The sequence below is a fragment of the Psammomys obesus genome, unplaced genomic scaffold (assembly GCF_907164565.1).
Source record: "Psammomys obesus unplaced genomic scaffold, mPsaObe1.curated_primary_1811, whole genome shotgun sequence".
Taxonomy (NCBI): domain Eukaryota; kingdom Metazoa; phylum Chordata; class Mammalia; order Rodentia; family Muridae; genus Psammomys; species Psammomys obesus.
This window is the reverse complement of record NW_026596064.1, coordinates 2804979-2823045: the sequence shown is the minus strand read 5'-3', so window position 1 is coordinate 2823045 and position 18067 is coordinate 2804979. Positions and strand designations below refer to the sequence as shown.

At 47.8% G+C, this 18067-nt stretch overlaps 1 protein-coding gene across 2 annotated transcripts in view; it reads left to right on the top strand.

Annotated features, from left to right (window-relative positions):
- The window catches only part of Dgkg (diacylglycerol kinase gamma), a 192616-nt gene that overhangs the window by 93788 nt on the left and 80761 nt on the right, over positions 1-18067 (top strand). For both annotated transcript variants that reach the window (XM_055625066.1, XM_055625065.1), the window contains 3 exons: positions 2349-2438; positions 4662-4822; positions 13022-13086. In XM_055625066.1, the coding sequence (XP_055481041.1) occupies positions 2349-2438; positions 4662-4822; positions 13022-13086 (316 nt within the window). The remainder of the gene's footprint in view (positions 1-2348; positions 2439-4661; positions 4823-13021; positions 13087-18067) is intronic.

The following is an 18067-nucleotide window of genomic DNA, read 5'->3' as shown; positions in this document are numbered from 1 at the left end:
GCCCTTGGTGAAACACTGTACAAAATGCCTCTGCAGGGAACACGGGAGACGGATTAGCTAGGGAAAGAGAAAGAAGATGAAGCTCGGTGAAAGTTAGACTCTCTCGCACAGGTTAGTGGTTCAGAGAGAGACACGTGCGTAGTGTCCTCCTCTTCATTCATCCTTTAAGCGCTTGCGCCATGATCTCCACCACCCCACTGAGGTTCTTGCTGCCACCTCCCCTCCCCCATGGCTATAACACTCGTCTTAATATCAGTGGGTTTGTGGTGTGCGTGAAACACACCAAAAGCTTCTTGGGGTTCTTCGGAAGGTGATATCGAGCTTCTTGGGGTCCTTCTAATGACCAGGCTGAGGTAATGGAGGGGCTGCTCTCCCTCTTATCCTTCTCCGGAGGGATTCCAGCCTCCCAGCCCTGTCCTCACATCCTCAGCTGCAGCAGTCTTCCCCCTACCCACACCCTTGTCCATGTGGCCCTCCCATCTGGAGTGCTCCCCAGCCTCCATAGGGGGACCCGGTTGCTCCTGCACACCAGCCAGCCACAGTCACCTTGCTCCCCTTCCCTTTCCAGGAAAAGAGGTACAGGCATACACTGTGTGTGCAAAGATCTCAGGCTTAGAGCCACGGCCACCTCCGAGGCAGCTGGTAGATAGCAGGACCCGGTGGATCCAAGTGGAGATGCCGTAGCAAATGAAACACCCTCTCCCAGGAGGTTACGGTCCCCTCGGGATGCAAATAAGGGAGTGTGATACGGTCACCATCCCTGATGTTCCAGAGCGTAAGACAGTCACCAGGTGCAGACCTGGTGACAAGGATGAGTGTCAGGACTGAGAACGCTCCAGGATGGCTTCCTGATAGGCTGGGAGGCCGGGTGTGCTGAGGGGGAGGGCTAGGAAGACAGGTAGGGCCTGGATCCTGAGGCCGAGGCATGCAACACTGACAACACCGGGCCCTAGCGTGGAGGGCCAGGGCAGCAATGTGGAAAACACACTAGGAGGATGGACTTGGAGGTGGAGCGAGAAAAGGAGGCTGTGGAACTGGGACAATGTGGAGGAATCGGCCCGGTACTCACTGGGTGCCTCCATGGGGATGGAGAGAGGAGGCTTCTGGGAAGTCTGTTAAGGAGGCGGCTCAGAGGGAGTGCTACGTGGATGAATGGGATTGAGAAAGAAAAGGGAAGGTTAGGATGGCACGCAGATTTCTTGGCTCAGTGCAATAAGGATGGATAACTCGTCAAGGTGCGGCAGACTTGAAGAAACAGGTGTCCTGCAGGTGATGGGAGTAGCACGTGCAAGGGTAGGGAGACTCCGGTCACGGGTCAGGCACAATAAGCTCATTGCATCACTGCCGTTTCCACCTCAGCCCATCAGTGGTAATCTCAGCCCTGAGACCAGCCACCTCTGGCACAGATCAGACAACTGGGAGAGTCTTTGAACCCCTACTCTGCCAGGGAAGCCCCAATTTGAGCTCCTCCACTGATCCCTGCAAACTCTCCCTGCCCCGATAGCTAATATCCTGGGCACTGTGTAGGGCAGGGTTTGTGTATAGGGCCGCTCAAAGCCCACAGGGCTCCTGTGCCTCCGCTCCAACCTTCCCTGCCCTCCCAACATGCTGAGGACGACAGCCAGAGGAAAGCAAGTTTAACCGTGATTTTCTCGGGCGGTTCTGGCGGTACTCCCTTGCAACCACAAAGGAAAAAGGAGTGGGAATCTGTATTCTGGAAAACTGCAGGAGTAAAATTGCAGATAATAAACTGGTATGGGGGTGTCAAGTCACACCTGGAGGCTCTTCTACTTCAGCACAATGTTGTTTCTTAAGCTTTAAAATAGAACTGACTCTCAGTGAGCTCTCCCACCATGCCCTAATGTCATGGGCATGCCTCTCTCGCTATGCACTGTGTGGCCTCTGAAGACAAAAGAATGGGCTCGGAGCCAGAGATCTGAATTCTGATCCACGCTCTGGAATCCTATCTCCATGAACCTCCATCTTTGCTAGGTCACTGTGGACCATAAACAGAAGGAAACAAGGGCTGCTCACCATTAAGTGAGGAGCCAATGTTTTTGAGGAGTGAGCTGTCACCTTGAAGACAGAATTGGGACATGTTTGTGATAAATAGGTGCAAATTCAAGGGAGACAGATTTAGCTCAATATGAGGAAGTGATTGACAGCTTTGGCAAATATGTAGCAGCTCACACATTGCTAACACTGTGGATGGCCTCAGCACACGTTGTGGGCTCCACCACAGGAGGGATTCTGTGATGTCAGGGGCAGGGAGAGCAGCAGGTGGGGATTATAAGCTAACAACCCATCTGTAATCACGTGGTGTGTCTGTTCCTTCATGTGGGTTGCAGATAAGGCCAACTTCACCAAGCACCCGCCAGTGGCTGTCCTGCCTCTCGGAACCGGGAACGACCTCGCAAGATGTCTCCGCTGGGGAGGAGGTGAGACTGTGCCACTGGAGGCAAGCGTTTGGGTTCTCAGGGGCGCTGTGCAGGGCTACGCAGAACTTAACCTTTCACGAGTCATGTAAGACCTGGGGTCTTACAGCTCAGGAGTTCAAGATCGCGCCCTTCCCAGAAACTCCTCCAGACCAAGACTCGTTGCAAAAGCAAGAGGTTTATTAACCAATGCACAATGGGGTCACCCCTGCCGGTCAGCAAAGAGTGGCACCGGGAGACAAAGGCCTTTAGGTTTTTAAAAGAAAAATTGCGGGAAATTTGAAGTTGCAGTTTTGGCAATTTAGGATTCAATGAGGAAGCTATAAAGTAAGATAATTGGTTAGTCTTAGGTGCTCAAGCTTGGCCAGTCCTGCCAAGTGTGGATGTAGCTGCAATTGAAGGTGGGGTGATTAGCTCATCCTTGAAGACTGGGACTGCAGACTTTTGGCTGGAGATCAGGAGCTACTCAGAAGGATTGAGACCATCTGGGTTCGTTGCTAAGAAACACTATACTATCTTGAAGACAAGGGTCTGGTCGTTCTTTTTGCTGAGTGAAGGTCATTTCTTGCTTGCCTTTTTTTATATCTGTCCTCACAGATAGAGTTACATTCCACGTTCTCTGGAAAGGTACTAAGAGGCTTTGGCTTAACCTGGACCTAAAACTCAAAGCTATAGGCTTTAGAAGACATATAGGTTACAAAGTTAGTCTAACCCTCTCAGTCACATTCCTCGGGGTGATAATCAACAGCAGTCAGAGCTGATCCACGACCCTGCCGGGCCTTGCTGGGTCTGGAACAGGCGCCCTCCTCTGTCCCCGGATCCTGCATAAGCTCCTCGTGTTTGCTACAGTTCTGAAGCCATCAGCTTCCAGCCTGCCTCCCCCAACCGGACAGGGTCAACTGCAGGATACAAATGTCCCCTGTCCCCTCCTGAGTGCTTGCCCGATACATGGGCTTATTTAAACAGAAGTCCCTGCATGAACTTCCTCCCTCCGCCCTTCTGAATTAGAATTCAGAATACAGACTGAAATATCACCTCACCAGTTACCTACAGGACACCATGGATATCTGGACTGTCAGGAGCCCCAGGGCAATGGGCTTTCGTTTTGAAATTTCCCCGAGTGGAATACAGAGTGGAGATGGCTTCTAGAGCAAGGGTCAAGGACTTTGTAAACAAAGTTTTCTGCAGAGCCCAAAGCCTGGCTCCACTCGTGCATGGGGGAAGGGGGACCAGCAAGCAGAAGACCAGCGACTCCAGGTGGTTGATCAATTAAGGGAGCAATGCAAGAGCAAACCAGGCCAGGCCAGCCAGGCCATGTTCTTGCTTGGGAGACAGGGCAGAAGTCAGACATGAGAGTCATCTTAAGAGTACGCTGACCACCACACAGTCCATCTTCCACACAAGATGATCTTGGGAAGGACCTGTTATTTTCCACACTCTACAGTCTTGGGGTTGACCTGTTATTCTACAGACAACTTCCCAGCCATGCAGCTGACAAGTCTTTCCTTCCCTCTTTTCCTTCTTTCCTCCACTTAGCTTTCTTCCAATTAGTGGTGCATTTACTGTATAAAAGAATAAGTTTTGTTAAGCCTTTCTCATACGTGTTTATCCTATTCCTTAATCTTATCTCCCACCAATACCTTCCATTGTTCCACATCCTATTATCCCTGCCCCTTCCTCTTTCAATAGTCCTACTGCTTTCCTGTCTGGTAGGTGAGTAGGTGAGTGGGTGGGTGGGCAGATGATAGGCGGATAGATAGATAGATAGATAGATAGATAGATAGATAGATAGATAGTATATAGATATTGAGATACGTGTAAATATGTGTTCGATCTCTATCCCACATATGAAAGAAAACATACAATACCTAATCTAGCTTACATCACTTAACATGACAATCCTTAGTTCTACCCATTCCTGCAAATGATGTAACTCCATTCAACAGCTTACCCATTCTCGAGGGCTTACTTCAGCTCCAGAGCCATGCCTGTCTCTAGCCAACAGCCATTCCATACCTTGCTCTCAGGCTTCCAACTCAACCCCCAAACTCTTGATAATTACTCCCTATTGTCCCCCCTTCTCCCTGGCTCAGAGAACATAAGTGTCTCCATCCCATAGACACCCAGAAGGATCCTAGCCACACATGCCTAAAGAGCGACTTGCCCTGCGTACACGACAACTTTGCCTGTCTGCTCCGGTGGTACTTACCATGCCCGTATCCACAGGTTATGAAGGGGGCAGCTTGACTAAAATCCTCAAGGAAATCGAACAGAGCCCATTGGTGATGCTGGACCGCTGGTGCCTAGAAGTCATCCCGAGAGAAGAGGTGGAGAATGGAGACCAGGTTCCATACAACATCATGAACAACTATTTCTCCATCGGTGTGGTAAGTTGGCCCTTGATTGCTTTTCTTCATGACCAAAGAGTGTCCATTGACCCTCTGGGCCCCTACTCCTTACCTGTTCTGTTTTGTCCCTAGCCCTGTCTTGGGTCTGAGCATCCTCAGATCTGACACGGTTGTGGCCTCCCGGATTGCATGCCCCTTGACTGGAGAAGGAATTCTTAGCCCTAGAATCTTTAACTGACAGGAAAAAAAAAAACAACAACAACAACAACAACAAAACTTTTTCTTAGATCGAGAGAGAGAGAGATAGATAGACAGACAGATAGATAGATAGATAGATAGATAGATAGATAGATAGATAGATAGCCTTCATATATATCCTTTAATTTAAACAATTAAATCACCAAGAAGTAAGGCCAGGAAGAAACCCTCACGAGTGTGGGAATTTGGGAATCCTGACCCTGTGGAATGGCCACATGCTTCCACCAGCCTCGGCCGACCTAACACTTAGGCTCCTTCCCTCCTGCTCACACCCTCCTTCCAGCCCAACCGTGCATCTTCCAAGTGCTTCATACACCCCTAGAAAGATTCTTCTCCTACTGAAGAAGAATCTCCCTCAGGCTGCCTTCCCTGTTCCTCCGTGATGCCTCTACAGCCCCTGTTGCAGCCCATCAGTGTGCTCCTTGAACTACGCTGAAGGGGTAGCTTTAATGTGCCTGATCAACCCTACGCCCATATACAAGCGCATGCTTGTACGCACAAACATACACGCGCATGTATACACGAGCAACATGCACATATGCATACACATGTGTACACACACACAGAAGAAGGGACAGACAACGCTGTCTGTGTTCGCCTTCCATCCTCCACCCCAGCTAGTATAACTCAACCAGTTGTCATACTGAAACGAGCTCCTAGCTCAGAGCAGGCGCTACTTCCTAGGCTGTTGAGGACAATATGGTGAGTGCATTCTTTTTTTTCTCTTGGTTTTTCCAGACAGGGTTTCTCTGTATTGCCCTGGCTGTCCTGGAATTCACTCTGTAGACCAGGCTAGCCTAAAACTCATGGAGATCCTCCTGCCTCTGCCTCCCGAGTACTGGGATTAAAGGCGTGTGCCACCACCACCTGACTTATGTTATTCTTTTTTATTAATCATTTTATGTATATGGGTATTTGCATATGTATATGTATGTGCCGGGTACCCTAGGTACCCACAGAGGCCAGAAGAGGGCACTGTAGAGCTAGAGTTCAGGTGAGTGTTAATGAGTGCTGGGGCTTGAGCCCAGGTCCTCTGGGATAGTAGCCAGTGCTCTTAGCCACTGAGCTATCTACCCAGCCCCCGACTTGGAGTGTTCTCAGACTGAGATGGGCTTTTGATGCCAGCTCTACTGAGCACTCTGTACTGTGGCAGGCTTTTGACTAGAATTGTGCATTCTAGTCAGCATGGCAATCCTCGGGCATTGTCTCTACTTTACAGAAAGGACTGGCCTCTTAAAGAGGTGGAACACAGACACACTCCCTGACCCCGTCTCCAGGCCAGTCCTGGGTACGAGCATTTTTCCTGATTTCAGCCTCCCCGTCTTAGGGATTGTTCTGGCCAGTGTCTTGTGCACACACGCTCCTGCAGGCCATCCTCTGGCACCAGACTGAGCGATATCTGCGCTCCTTTTTAATGTACCCCTTTTGAGACTGGTGGTGGGGAGGGAATGGAGGGAATGAGGGACGGAGTTGGGAGTCTAAAAGACAGCTCCAGGGGGTAGCAGATTTAATGAAGAAGCTTCACTTTTTAATAAGGCTAAAACAAGAAGCATGGGAGAGGGGCTAAAAATAATCGTCTTACAGTTAGGAGAGGGATGAAGAGTCATGACATTTGCAGCGTTTCTTCGTTGTTTCCCTTTATTCTTCACACACATGGAAGAACGCTGTTTGCTCAGTTTTCTGAGCGAAGGAACAGTTTCAAACGAAAGGATTTGCCTTCATCTCCTCACTCCTACTCCAGCACTCTGGTATGACTGAAGCAGGCAAGGCATTGTGGGTCCAGGATAAGACACTGTCAGTGCGGAGATGCACAGCGGGTTCCTGGCTTATTTCTCCCCACCCCGCCCCACCGCCAGATTCCCAACTTGTGGTAGAGAGAGACTTTCCCAAGCCCTCTTTCAGGGCCACCTTCAGGGATGATGCAAACACACATACACAAATGCACGCGCGCACACACACACACATACACGCGCGCGCACGCGCGCGCGTGCACCTAGCTCATACATAAACATACACACAAAAAACCCTTTCTTGTACTCAGGCCTCTGTCAGGCTCCTGGAACATCCCACTATCATCTTTACCAGACCTCACTTTGTTTTTTTGTTTTTTTTTTTCTTTTTCCTGCCGCAACCACTGTGTAGCGTGCTGGTGTTTAGAGTGGCTGCGGCGCATCCAGGCCAATTATCCTATTGCCCGATGTGGTTGTTGCGTTCGTGTGAGTCCAAGCCAGTGTGTAGTGAAGCCGGGGGTCAGCAATGCTGGGGATCAGTGTCATTCTCCTGAGCCCCACTTAGCTGTGGGCTCAGCACAGACCCCGCCATCTTCACGCAGCTACGAGAAGGGGTGAGGGAAGGTCTCCAAAGCCAGTGTGACACAGCTCAGCAGCACCCCTTTAAAAAAAAACTCTGTACCGATTCTTTGTGAGTTTCACATCATGCACCCCAGGACATCTCCCTGTGCCCTGGTATCCACGCCCCCCCCCACACACACAAAATCAAACACACACAAACCTAAAATTAAACAAAGCTTAGAAAGTACCTCATCATGGAAGCTGTAGCGTGTCACAGTGTATCCCACAGCATAACCCTTTGTCCACACATCGTCACTTGCAAATGTCCCGTGCAAGGTGTTGTTGTTATGGTTCGAGGGTCTCTCTTTGACTTCTGTGACACCGTCAATATTGGATCTTCACTGGGACTCCTCCTTCTGGTTATCCTGTCATTGTCCCGTGTCATAGAGATTCCGAAGCTTTGGATCAGGAGGACCTACCCTTTCGTGCACCCCAACAAATCACAGATGATGTAGATTTGTGAGTGGACCAGCTCAAAGCTTGGGCCTGGGTGGTAGCGGCAGCAGAGCTAGTCAGCTCGCCGCCTCCAGAGCCAGAGTAGCACCCCTCTTTAAAAATGGAAATTCTGCCCTGCACCACATTTTGATTTGTAATTTAACTCCATGGCTCTCAGGAAGGTCTGGGGCTCTGCATTTTAAAACAAGTGTCTGGGAGCATTCTGATGCTGATGATCAAACCAAGCTCTCATAGGGTGGAAACAGTACAGAGCAGAATGTACACAGGAAGTGGGTCTGGGGCACAGAAATTAAAATTCAAGTAATGAAGGACAGAAGAGAGGAAGCTGGCCCCATAAAAAGCAGTCAGGCAGAACTGATCGCTGAGCAGCAGGACAGACGGAGAGGCTAGGCTGCCCAGGAGTTGCCGGTTGGCAGGTTCCAAGCATGGCTACCAGTAGAACCTTCCACACATCTTCCCTTTTGTGACACAGCTCTGGCTTTCTCCAGTACCTGTCTTTCTCCACAGAGGTAGACAACCTTCCTTCAACTAGATACCCAGGCCCTAAACATAAGAGCCGTGACCATGAACTGCGGTTTTCATGCATTCTTTCAGGAGGAAGGATAGCAGTAGAAAGGAAGTCATGAAGGAGGGAGGAAGCCAAGGAGGGGAGGGGATAGAAACGAAAGAAGCTAATTGCCCCCCCAAGGAAGAACATGCAAACAGACACCCATCACCCCCATGTTTACCCACCTGCCCTAGACTGACCTATCCCAAGGACAGGTTTTTCATAGTTCTTTTCCTATACCTTTGCTTTGTGCATATTTATTGTCATATTGTACATGAGTGAGGAAATGGGACATTTTATCTCATTGGCGTGCCCTTAGCTTTCTCTTGATGGAATGTTTGCGGGGTTTGTGTGCTCAATCTTTAAAAGTTGGAAGGTGGAAACCTTGAGAAAATAAGTACCCAATGCATAACCCTGACAGAGTGTAGGGCTGACATTTGCAAAAGGTCTTGATTCCTATTTGACTTCCCAAACTTTGTGAGAGAAGTAGGTGTGTAAACGAAGCCAGTTCTGACTCCTTACGATGCTTAAATATAGTCTCTCTCTCTCTCTCTCTCTCTCTCTCTCACACACACACACACACACACACACACACACACACACACACACTGGCAAAGAGATACTTGCAATGTCATTGCCACTCTGAAGGGCTTGCGCCACCTATTGAACAAATAAATGGCTGTTGTCTTGAAACTGGAAAGATGATGGTTGTTGTGTTGCCCCAGCTGCAATGCCCTAGGGTGCAAACAGGACTCCCTGGCCTGTCCAGGAGTCACTGAGGCTCAGCACTACCGTATACCAGCCGGAATCGGCGAAGATTCGGCATTTGACTTTATTGTCCTTCTAACTTCAGACATCCCCTGGGAAGAGGTCCTGAACACAGTCATCCAGTCCATCACTTCCTCTGACTTCTTTGGCTTCTTCCTCCCTGCTCTCTATTTTTGGATTAGCTGAAAGGTCAGGATGGCCAGGTATCGGTGACAGGAAGTTAGGAACTACAAAATAATTCCGGGAGCCTGAGTAACTCGGAACTCCTCCCAGGCTGTGCTGTCAGTTGAGTCTTAACAGAGTGATGAGCAGCTAATCCCTTGACTCCATGAAATATATTCTGGATGCCAGCAGCCCACACGCCATTTTCCACCTTATAGATTGTTATTAGTGTTCACTCACCTCACGTCCCAGAGGGACAGCCTCCGACCCACTGGCGGGGGGGGGGGTGTGACAACAAGATAGATGCTTGCAAACTTGGTTTCTGTCAGCACTGAGTGCTAATCTGTCACGTGTCGGACTCATGCCTTGGATAAACCAGCCACATCTTTTCTAGTCCCTCATCTGCCATAAAATTTCCAAACAACCCAAATTTCAAGCAGTCTTCCCTGTGGATGCTTTCCTGTCTCTGTCTCCAGAAGCTGCCAAAGTGACAAAGCACTGCACTGTCCCAGATGGCAAGCACAAGCCACATGTGGCTACTGGGTGCCTGAAATGCCTTGCCTAATTTAAGGGGTGTGTAAATACTAAAAACACATCATATTTCAAAAATGAGATATAAAAATATCAACTATTTTTATTGGTTATATATAAATTATAAATCTGGGGGGTATACTGGGTTAATTAAAACATTCACGAATTAATTTTATCTGCTTTTACTTTTTTATGTGGCTTCTAGAAACTTCCGTGTTACAAATATGCTGCATTTCTATTGGACAGCACCAGCCTAGACATTCCAGTATCACAGAGTCCAAATAGCAGCAGTTTATGTTTGAGAGTGAGCCAAAACCCTACATCCAATCCTGTGTCCAAGGTTTTGGCTGCAGAAGGAACAGCTCGGTCCATAGTACATTTCATTTCCTCTTCACCCCATAATGGACAGAACACACAGAGGCAGTCAGAAATACCATTGCTTCCACTGGCCTGCCATTCCTGTCACTCTGTGAGGGAAGAATGGAAGCACTCGTTTGCTGTAATCATCAAGAAAGTATCTGAACCCATAAAATAAAGACGCTATGGTCAGTGCTCAGCATGTAGCCTCTCAGCTGAGTGAAAGCGAGTCTTGACTCTTTCCATCTCCGGGGAGACAAACATGTCAGGGGCTTTACACTGCCTTTCAGGAGATAGCTTAGCCCTTCCTTGCTGCTTTGCTCATTTGTCAAGAGATTACACTGTCAAATTAGGAGCCACACGCTGAGCTAACAATATTGTAAATACTGGCCTTTGGAATAGGCCGTGCAAAACTTAGCAATGGAAAAACCAGGGGTGATGAGGACTGAACAAGGCGAATGGTCTCTGCAAATATCCCAGGAATTAAGAACCAGGGGGCCAGTCTCAGTTGTACTGGGGGTCATGGCAGTGAAGTTCAAATCACACAACATATGAACGTTTGCTTTGGGGTGTTGGGGGTTTTTTTTATTGTTTTTTGTTTTGTTTTGTTGTTTGGTTTTTGTTTTTTTCCTGACAGGAGAAAATCAGTGCTTCAAAGAAAGAAAAATAGATGAAATAAATCCCTTTTGGAATTCTAGAAAATCATTTGACAAGTGCAAGCGTCGCAGGTATCATAGTGGGAGTGTTCACTGAGATTTGCTGGGAGACCGGGAGGTAGGCATGGACTAGGCTTGGAAGAGCAGCTACCCAGAGAAGCTGAGGAGGCTGTGTGGGTCCAGGGGGCCTCCCTGAGTTTTGACACCTGCTACTGTTCCTCCACGAGGTGACTCCGCCCAGACCTTCAGCTCCCTACGATGAGTCTGAAAACTACAAGAATGAATCAGTAACAAAAAATTTAACCACCAAACTCCCAAGGAATGCTTGCCAACCACAAAGAAAGCCTATAATCGTGGCCTGCCCTCCCAGATTTCACACAGTGGCTGACGGCTGGGGTCACTCCCGTCCCTTAGGAAACTCATCACCTGTAGTATGCACCCCGAAAGCTTCTTCAGTGACCTGCACCTTCTGTCTTGACGCATTTCAAAACTGTCCAGCATGATAGCACAAGCAGTGCAAGGAAGTCAGAGGTAGGAGGATCTCGAGAGCTAAGCAGCGTCTATGTCAGTGGTTGTAAACCTTCCTAATGCCTTGACCCCCAACCATAACATTATTTTCATTGCTACTTCATAACTCTAATTTTGCTATTGTTATGAATGGTAATGTAAATATCTGTTTCTTCGTGGTCTCAGGTGACCCCCTGTGAAAGGGTCATTCAACCCCCAAAGAGGTTGTGACCCACAGGTTGAGAACTGGTGGTCTACATGGTGCCTTCCAGGCCAGTCAGAATCACACAGTAAGAGCCTGTCTCAGAAACAAAGAGGGAGGGAGGGAAGGAGAGAGAGAAGAAGTAAGAGAGGAAAGGAAGAAGGGAAGAAAGGGAAAGGGAGAGGAAGAGAGAATATACATTAGCTAAAAATCTACTCTATGGTGGGTTGGGGTGTTATTTGTTTGGTTGTTGGATGGTTGTTGGTATGGTTTGTTGAGATAGAGTACCACCTTGTAGTCCAGGCTAGCCTTGACCTCTAGATCCTCCTGCCTCAGTCTCCCCACAAGTCCAGAGATTTCTGTGTTTTGGTGTGGCTTGCTGCCTCTGGGCAAATCTAAATCAGCTCCTTGTTTCCAGGCTGTATGCTCTCCAACCCATTAACCAGTTTATTTCCAGAGTTTAGCATCTGGCCTCACAGTGCTAGATGAAGACTGGGTAACAAGGGGGCGACACATTCTTCTGCCGGAAACAGGGCTCATTAAGACGTGTGGAAGGCTAGGTTTGAAAGAGAACTGGGTTCACCGTTGGATCCTGTTCTGAACTGTAGATCGTGGAAGCCCAACATCCAAACTCCAGTCACAACCATGAGCACTCACAGGAGGACTATGATGGGAGTGTGGGCTGCAGATAGGAGACTCAGGGCCAAGCACCTCCCAACTGTGAGGATGGGACCATGGAGCCTCATATGAGTTCCGTGGTCCAGGTGGAGCCAACGGAGGGGGGGACGACAAAGTGCATAGGAAAGGATGGGAGATTCTTGCTGGCCTCAGAAGCAGTCCCACGGGCAGAATGACTGACTAATAAGCAGAAACTAGAAGTTCATTACTCGTTTATTATCAACTATTGTGCCATTAATTGTTACTAGCGAAACAGACAACAAAGAGTTAATACATAACAGCCTTTTCCAGCCAGCTTCAGCTTTCGACAAGGTGCTATGGTTATGTAAAGCATTACCATTACTGAAAGCTGGGTGAACGGGACATGAGAAATGCACTATTTTTGCAACTTCCCATGAGTGAAAATGTCCCCCACTTCATGCCACCACCACACCCCACGCCCACCGGCTTCTGGCTTCACCTGAGCAGGAGCCCCTCACTGCCCTGGAAGGAACTTGTCTTTTTCTTCACTCTAGGGTCTGCTCCTGCCTCAGTCTCCAAAGGCTGAACCAACCGTGGCTGCTCCCTGGGCTTGAGTTACAGTGATAACTGCCAGGGCTCTCAGGCAACCAAGCTAAGCTCTAAGATGCCTGAGTGATGGCACTAGCTTACCCCTGGACGTGATGCCCAGCCCCTGTGATTTGGAGTCTCCGGAATGTGTCTCTTCCCGCCATACCTCATGGCCACAACCACTAACCAGGCTTCTACCTTCTCTTTCTTTTCCAGGATGCTTCCATTGCGCACAGATTCCACATGATGAGAGAGAAACACCCTGAAAAATTCAACAGCAGGTAAGCGAGCATACTGGCTGCCGCAGTGGCACCCCGCCCTCCTGGCACTGCCAGCTAGTGCGGCCTCCCACCTGCTGCCACGGAAATGTCCTTGGCCGGGTCGCCCGGGGACTTCACTTGCCACGTTGCCGGAAGGAGGGTTTCCATTTCTAAGAAGAAAAAAAAAATGTCAGAAACCTGCGGCAGCCTGGCCTCCGGTCCCTTCCCGCAGGAACCGAGGAGAGGGAGGCGTCTGGGGACAGGAGGGTGGCGGGGAGCCTACCCTGACCTCCTCAGAGGTTCCCCCCAAAAGCCCGGCTTCCAGCAGGGGGTTGGGGCGAATAGAAGGGCTCTGCTGGGGTCTCAGGCCGGTGGAGATGCCGAGCTCTGTCCCGGACAGCAGAGGGCAGCAGCGGGGACCCCGCAAGGGCTGTAACCACCGGAGCACGAAGGAGCGGCCTCCTACGGGCTCCTTCAGGCCTGGAGATTTGGGTTTAGACCTGAAAGAAAATTAAAAACCAGATGGTCAGTTGCAGAGAACCCAAACCCGTGTATCAAGGCGAATGGAATTGATCAGAACACAGTTGTGACTGGCACACAATTACCAGGGAGTTGTCCGTTTCCCTTTTCTTCCTGACTCTAGCCTCCTCGTGGTACTATTTCAGGCTCATCCGTAGGGTCCACACCTAGCCTCAAGCAGGTGGGGAGCAATGAGATCATAATTTGGATTCGATCTCTGAACCTGAACGGATGGCCGTTTATTTAGCCCACAGAATTCTCCTCAAAGCAGGAGATATAGAGTGGAATTGAGGACATTCACTTACAGCCCAGCCCACTACCCCACAGCCCGGGAGCTTAACCAGGCACAGGCTGGACACAGTGAGGTAGTACCACACCCGGACACTGACGGCAACTGAACTGCATGCACTAGGGCTGCATCGCATCTCACTCAGACCCCAGAGCCACAACACACTACAAACATGTGCTGCCAGCTCCTGGCAACGCCGTCCCTGCCCTCGGCCGGCCTCGTCACTCCTGTACACGCACGCAATCGCTGTTTTCAAACCGCTATATATATTTTATTAAAGTGTTCACATTTAAAAGTCTATTTACGCTGGAAATGTGGGCAAACTTTAAGGGTTTTTTTTGTTTGTTTGTTTTTGTTTTTGTTTTTTAAGACAAATACAAATCTATTAATGACAAAAAAAAAAAAAAAAGGAAAAAAAAATGACAGGAGTCAAACCCAAGTTCTGTTGTGCCCAAAGCTTGTTTGAGGTCATTTATGTTGTGGCTAAAACTGAAAAATCCCAAGATCTTTTCAGGGTTGAGCCTGTGCTCCAGCCTGTGTGTGTGGAGTAGGCCCCAGGTGTTAGCAGATGTCAGAAGGAAGGTTTCTCTCCCTGACCGAGGCTGAGAATTCCCAAGATCACCTCCCAGTAGGTCCGTTTACATGCCAGTTTGGAAGCTTTTTGTTTTAGCTATTTTTGCACTTCAAGTCTTCTCCTGAAGCGACCTTGAGCCCCACTGCTGAGTCGGACAGCAGTGGTGGAGGCCTTTTTGAGAGTAACTACTTTGGGGGCTTTTCCATTGTGATTCTACTCGTTTCTTCCTCGATGCTCTAAAACATGGTGTGTCTACCCATTCTTACTCGCCTCTGTGTCTGAGGACCTGAGTGAGGGTGTTGCCATTTTTACTGATCTGTCGCAGGACCCTCCCCCTGCCCAGCCTGGTCCTCTTGGTGCCTGGACAGTCCTTCCATGTAGAAGTGGTGCTCATGAGTGAGCAGGCCCCTCGTGATGACCTCCATGGCTATGTGGAGGTGTGTTGTGGCCTTTTCAGGGGGCTCTGACCTTTTGGCAGGAGTCTGCCTCTTTCCCACACAGATAATATCAATTTCTTCCTCATCCTCGTTCTTCCTCTCCAAAAAGAGCCAAACCTGTGTCCTCTCTTCCCCTAGAAAGGCAGACCAGATGCTCACACCATCAGAATAGCAGCCTCAAGATCACTTTTTGAAAAAAAAAAAACAACACTCACCCCATTGTACTGACTTTTGGCATCTTCTTCACACACACAGCCTTACAAGTCCTCAAGCATGTGTATCTGGGAAGATACCCAGAGCCTGTGAGATCCACGGGTTCTGCTCATTCACTCGCTCACTCAGCAACATCTTTTGAAAATATACTGCAGACCATACACTATTTAGGTGTTTGGGACCGATGGCCCAGCACTCACTGCCCACCTCTCTCCCACCGGATCCCCAAACAGGCTGCAAAGCAGGTGTGCATACCAGCATACGTGCAGAAGTGAGTTAAGAGAACACAAAGCAAGATCATGGAGCCGGGAGTGGAGGGTTTTCTAATGACAAAGATGCCCCATCCCAGATAAAGAAATCAAGAATAGATTTTACAACCTAATTAAAAAAAAAAAAAAAAAAAAAAAGAGCAATCCTGGAGAAGGAACCAGCTGTGCCAGGAGTTAAAGAGAGCAGTATGCTGGGGAAGAAGAAGCCCTTGGTGCGGCTGTTGCATGGTCTCTGTTATGGAAAAGAAGGTGACTCTGTCCATTTAGAGAATAAGGAAGCAGGAGACAGAGTTTCTCCATATTCCAAAAATTAAGACACAGCAACATGGGAGCTGAATCAAGCATCAGAAAGCCACATTGTTAAAGTCCAGTTAGAAACACAGATCTGTCAGGAAAAAAAAAAAAAAAAAAAATGACAGCCTCAACCAAGGTATGAAGGAATTCATCATGGCCTGTTGACCTTTTTCCCTTCCCACTTCTCAAATTCCAGTACCAGGACAACATCTACATTTGCTGGGTTCAAGCCTCATATTCTCCCTGGTAGACATGGCAGGCATATGAATTGGAATTTAAGTCTGTGTGCTTGGTTGAGAAATGAAGTTGTTCGGAGGGAGCCCCTGTTCTACAAAGTCGCTACCCATTTCCTCTGGAGAACTTTGGGTCCTTGCTGCTTCTATCCTGCTTGTTTGCCTGTATCCAAAATACCCAGGAGTGTTCGGTTTGTCCGCCGAGAGGCAGGCAAGCAACCATTTTCTCTAGGCTTCCTTATTTAGCATTGGAGATGGTTTTAAATAGGCAGGTGGTTGTTGCCATGGTTACCCCATTACACCAGCAGCTAAACTTAGGAAGGGCCACAAGGGATAGGAAGAAAGCCTGATACCCAGGATTTGAAAATGTAAACGATATTATCAAACAAAGCTTCATTTTACTGGGCTGAACTTAAGTTCTTCAAAGAGTGGTTGCTGCTTGGCTGCAAGCCTTTAGCATTCATGCCCAAGACTGGCCCCTCAGGGATAACCTTGAGGCTAAATATAGGGAGTTGTAATTGTCTGTTTGTTTTATTTTATTTCAAACAAGAGAGGACTAGTCAGGGCTGGACTTCTCTAGGAAACCTGAACTCTCACTCTCACATTGCTGGTCTGCTTGGGGGCTGTTCTAATCATTCTTGACCCAGGGTCCAAAGGCTTTTGTGTGTGTGTGTGTGTGTGTGTGTGTGTGTGTGTGTGTGTGTGTGTAGAGAATGACTTTAACTATCAGAATGTTCTTTCAAAGACTAAAAACCTCCAAATAGTTGAAAGTCAGAGTTCCAAGGCCTGAGAGTCCTAAGAGGTATCAAATTAGGGCTCAGTTGTTGGATTGTTGGGGTTTCTTAATTCTTCCCCAAGTGATCTCCCTATACCAGTTGTTGCCAAGAAAAGGGGTAATTTTATGAAGCCAAGTGTTCTCTGCAGTGGAATAACTTTGTTAATGGAACAAAAGTGAGTCCAAAGGAGGTGGTAGTTAGCCATCTCAAACACTCAGACTCCTTCTCCCACCTAGTTTTGATGTGTTGACTGTTTGTTCCTAACTTAGCAATGTTGTAGAGAACACAGATATAATTTTACTGAGACTCTAATATGTAAGACAATGTTCTGGTGTATATGAGACACCAACCCTGATGTTAAGAAATTTATATTCGGGCTGGAGAGGTGGCTCAGAGGATAGGAGCACTGGCTGCTCTTCCAAAGGTCCTGAGTTCAGTTCCCAGCAACCACATGTTGGCTCACAACCATCTATAATGAGATCCGGGGCCCTCTTCTGGCAAGCAGGCACACATGCAGGCTGAATACTGTATAAATAATAAATAAATAAAATATTTAAAAAAATTCATATTCAGGCCAGGTTGGTAGTGCTTTCCTTTAATCCTGGCAGAGCCAGGTGAATTTGAAGCCAGCCTGGTCTACAGAGTGAGTTCCAGGGCAGCTAGGGAAAGGGAAAGGGAAAGGGAAAGGGAAAGGGAAAGGGAAAGGGAAAGGGAAAGGGAAAGAGAAAGAAAGAAAGAGAAAGAGAAAGAGAAAGAGAAAGAGAAAGAAAGAAAGAGAAAGAGAAAGAAAGAAACAAAGAAAAAAAGAAAAGAGAGAAGAAGGAAAGAAAGAAAAAGAGAGAGAGAAGGAAGGAAGAAAAAAGAAAAAGAGAAAGAAGGAAAGAAGGAAGGAAGAAAAAGAAAGAAAGAAAAAGAGAAAGAAAGAGAAAGAGAAAAAGAAAGACAGAGGAAGAAAAGAAAGAAGAAAGACAGAGAAAGAAAGGAAGGAAGATAGAAGGAAGAAAAAGAAGGAAGAATAATCCTTAAAATTTTTTGCAAAATTATTTTTGTACAGAAGTTTACATTTAGCAAGCCATCGGAAACATAGGCACTGGTTCAGCTTATTAGAACATTTTAATGGCATACCTCAAAGTCCATTCATAGACTGCATTTTGAGTATAGGACACAAAACTAAGACAACCAAACTAAGAATTGTGGTTCATTTTGAGCTCCTGTTAGATGCCAAATAGTTAGCTAGGTATTTTATAATACATTAAATTATTTAGCTCTCAAGGCAACCTTACAACATAAGTGACTATGTGATGAGGAAATAGCCCAGGAGAAAATAAGTTATAGACTATCTTTTCTTTTCTTTTCTTTTTTTTTTTTTTTCTTCTTTTTTTTTTTTTTTTTTTTTTT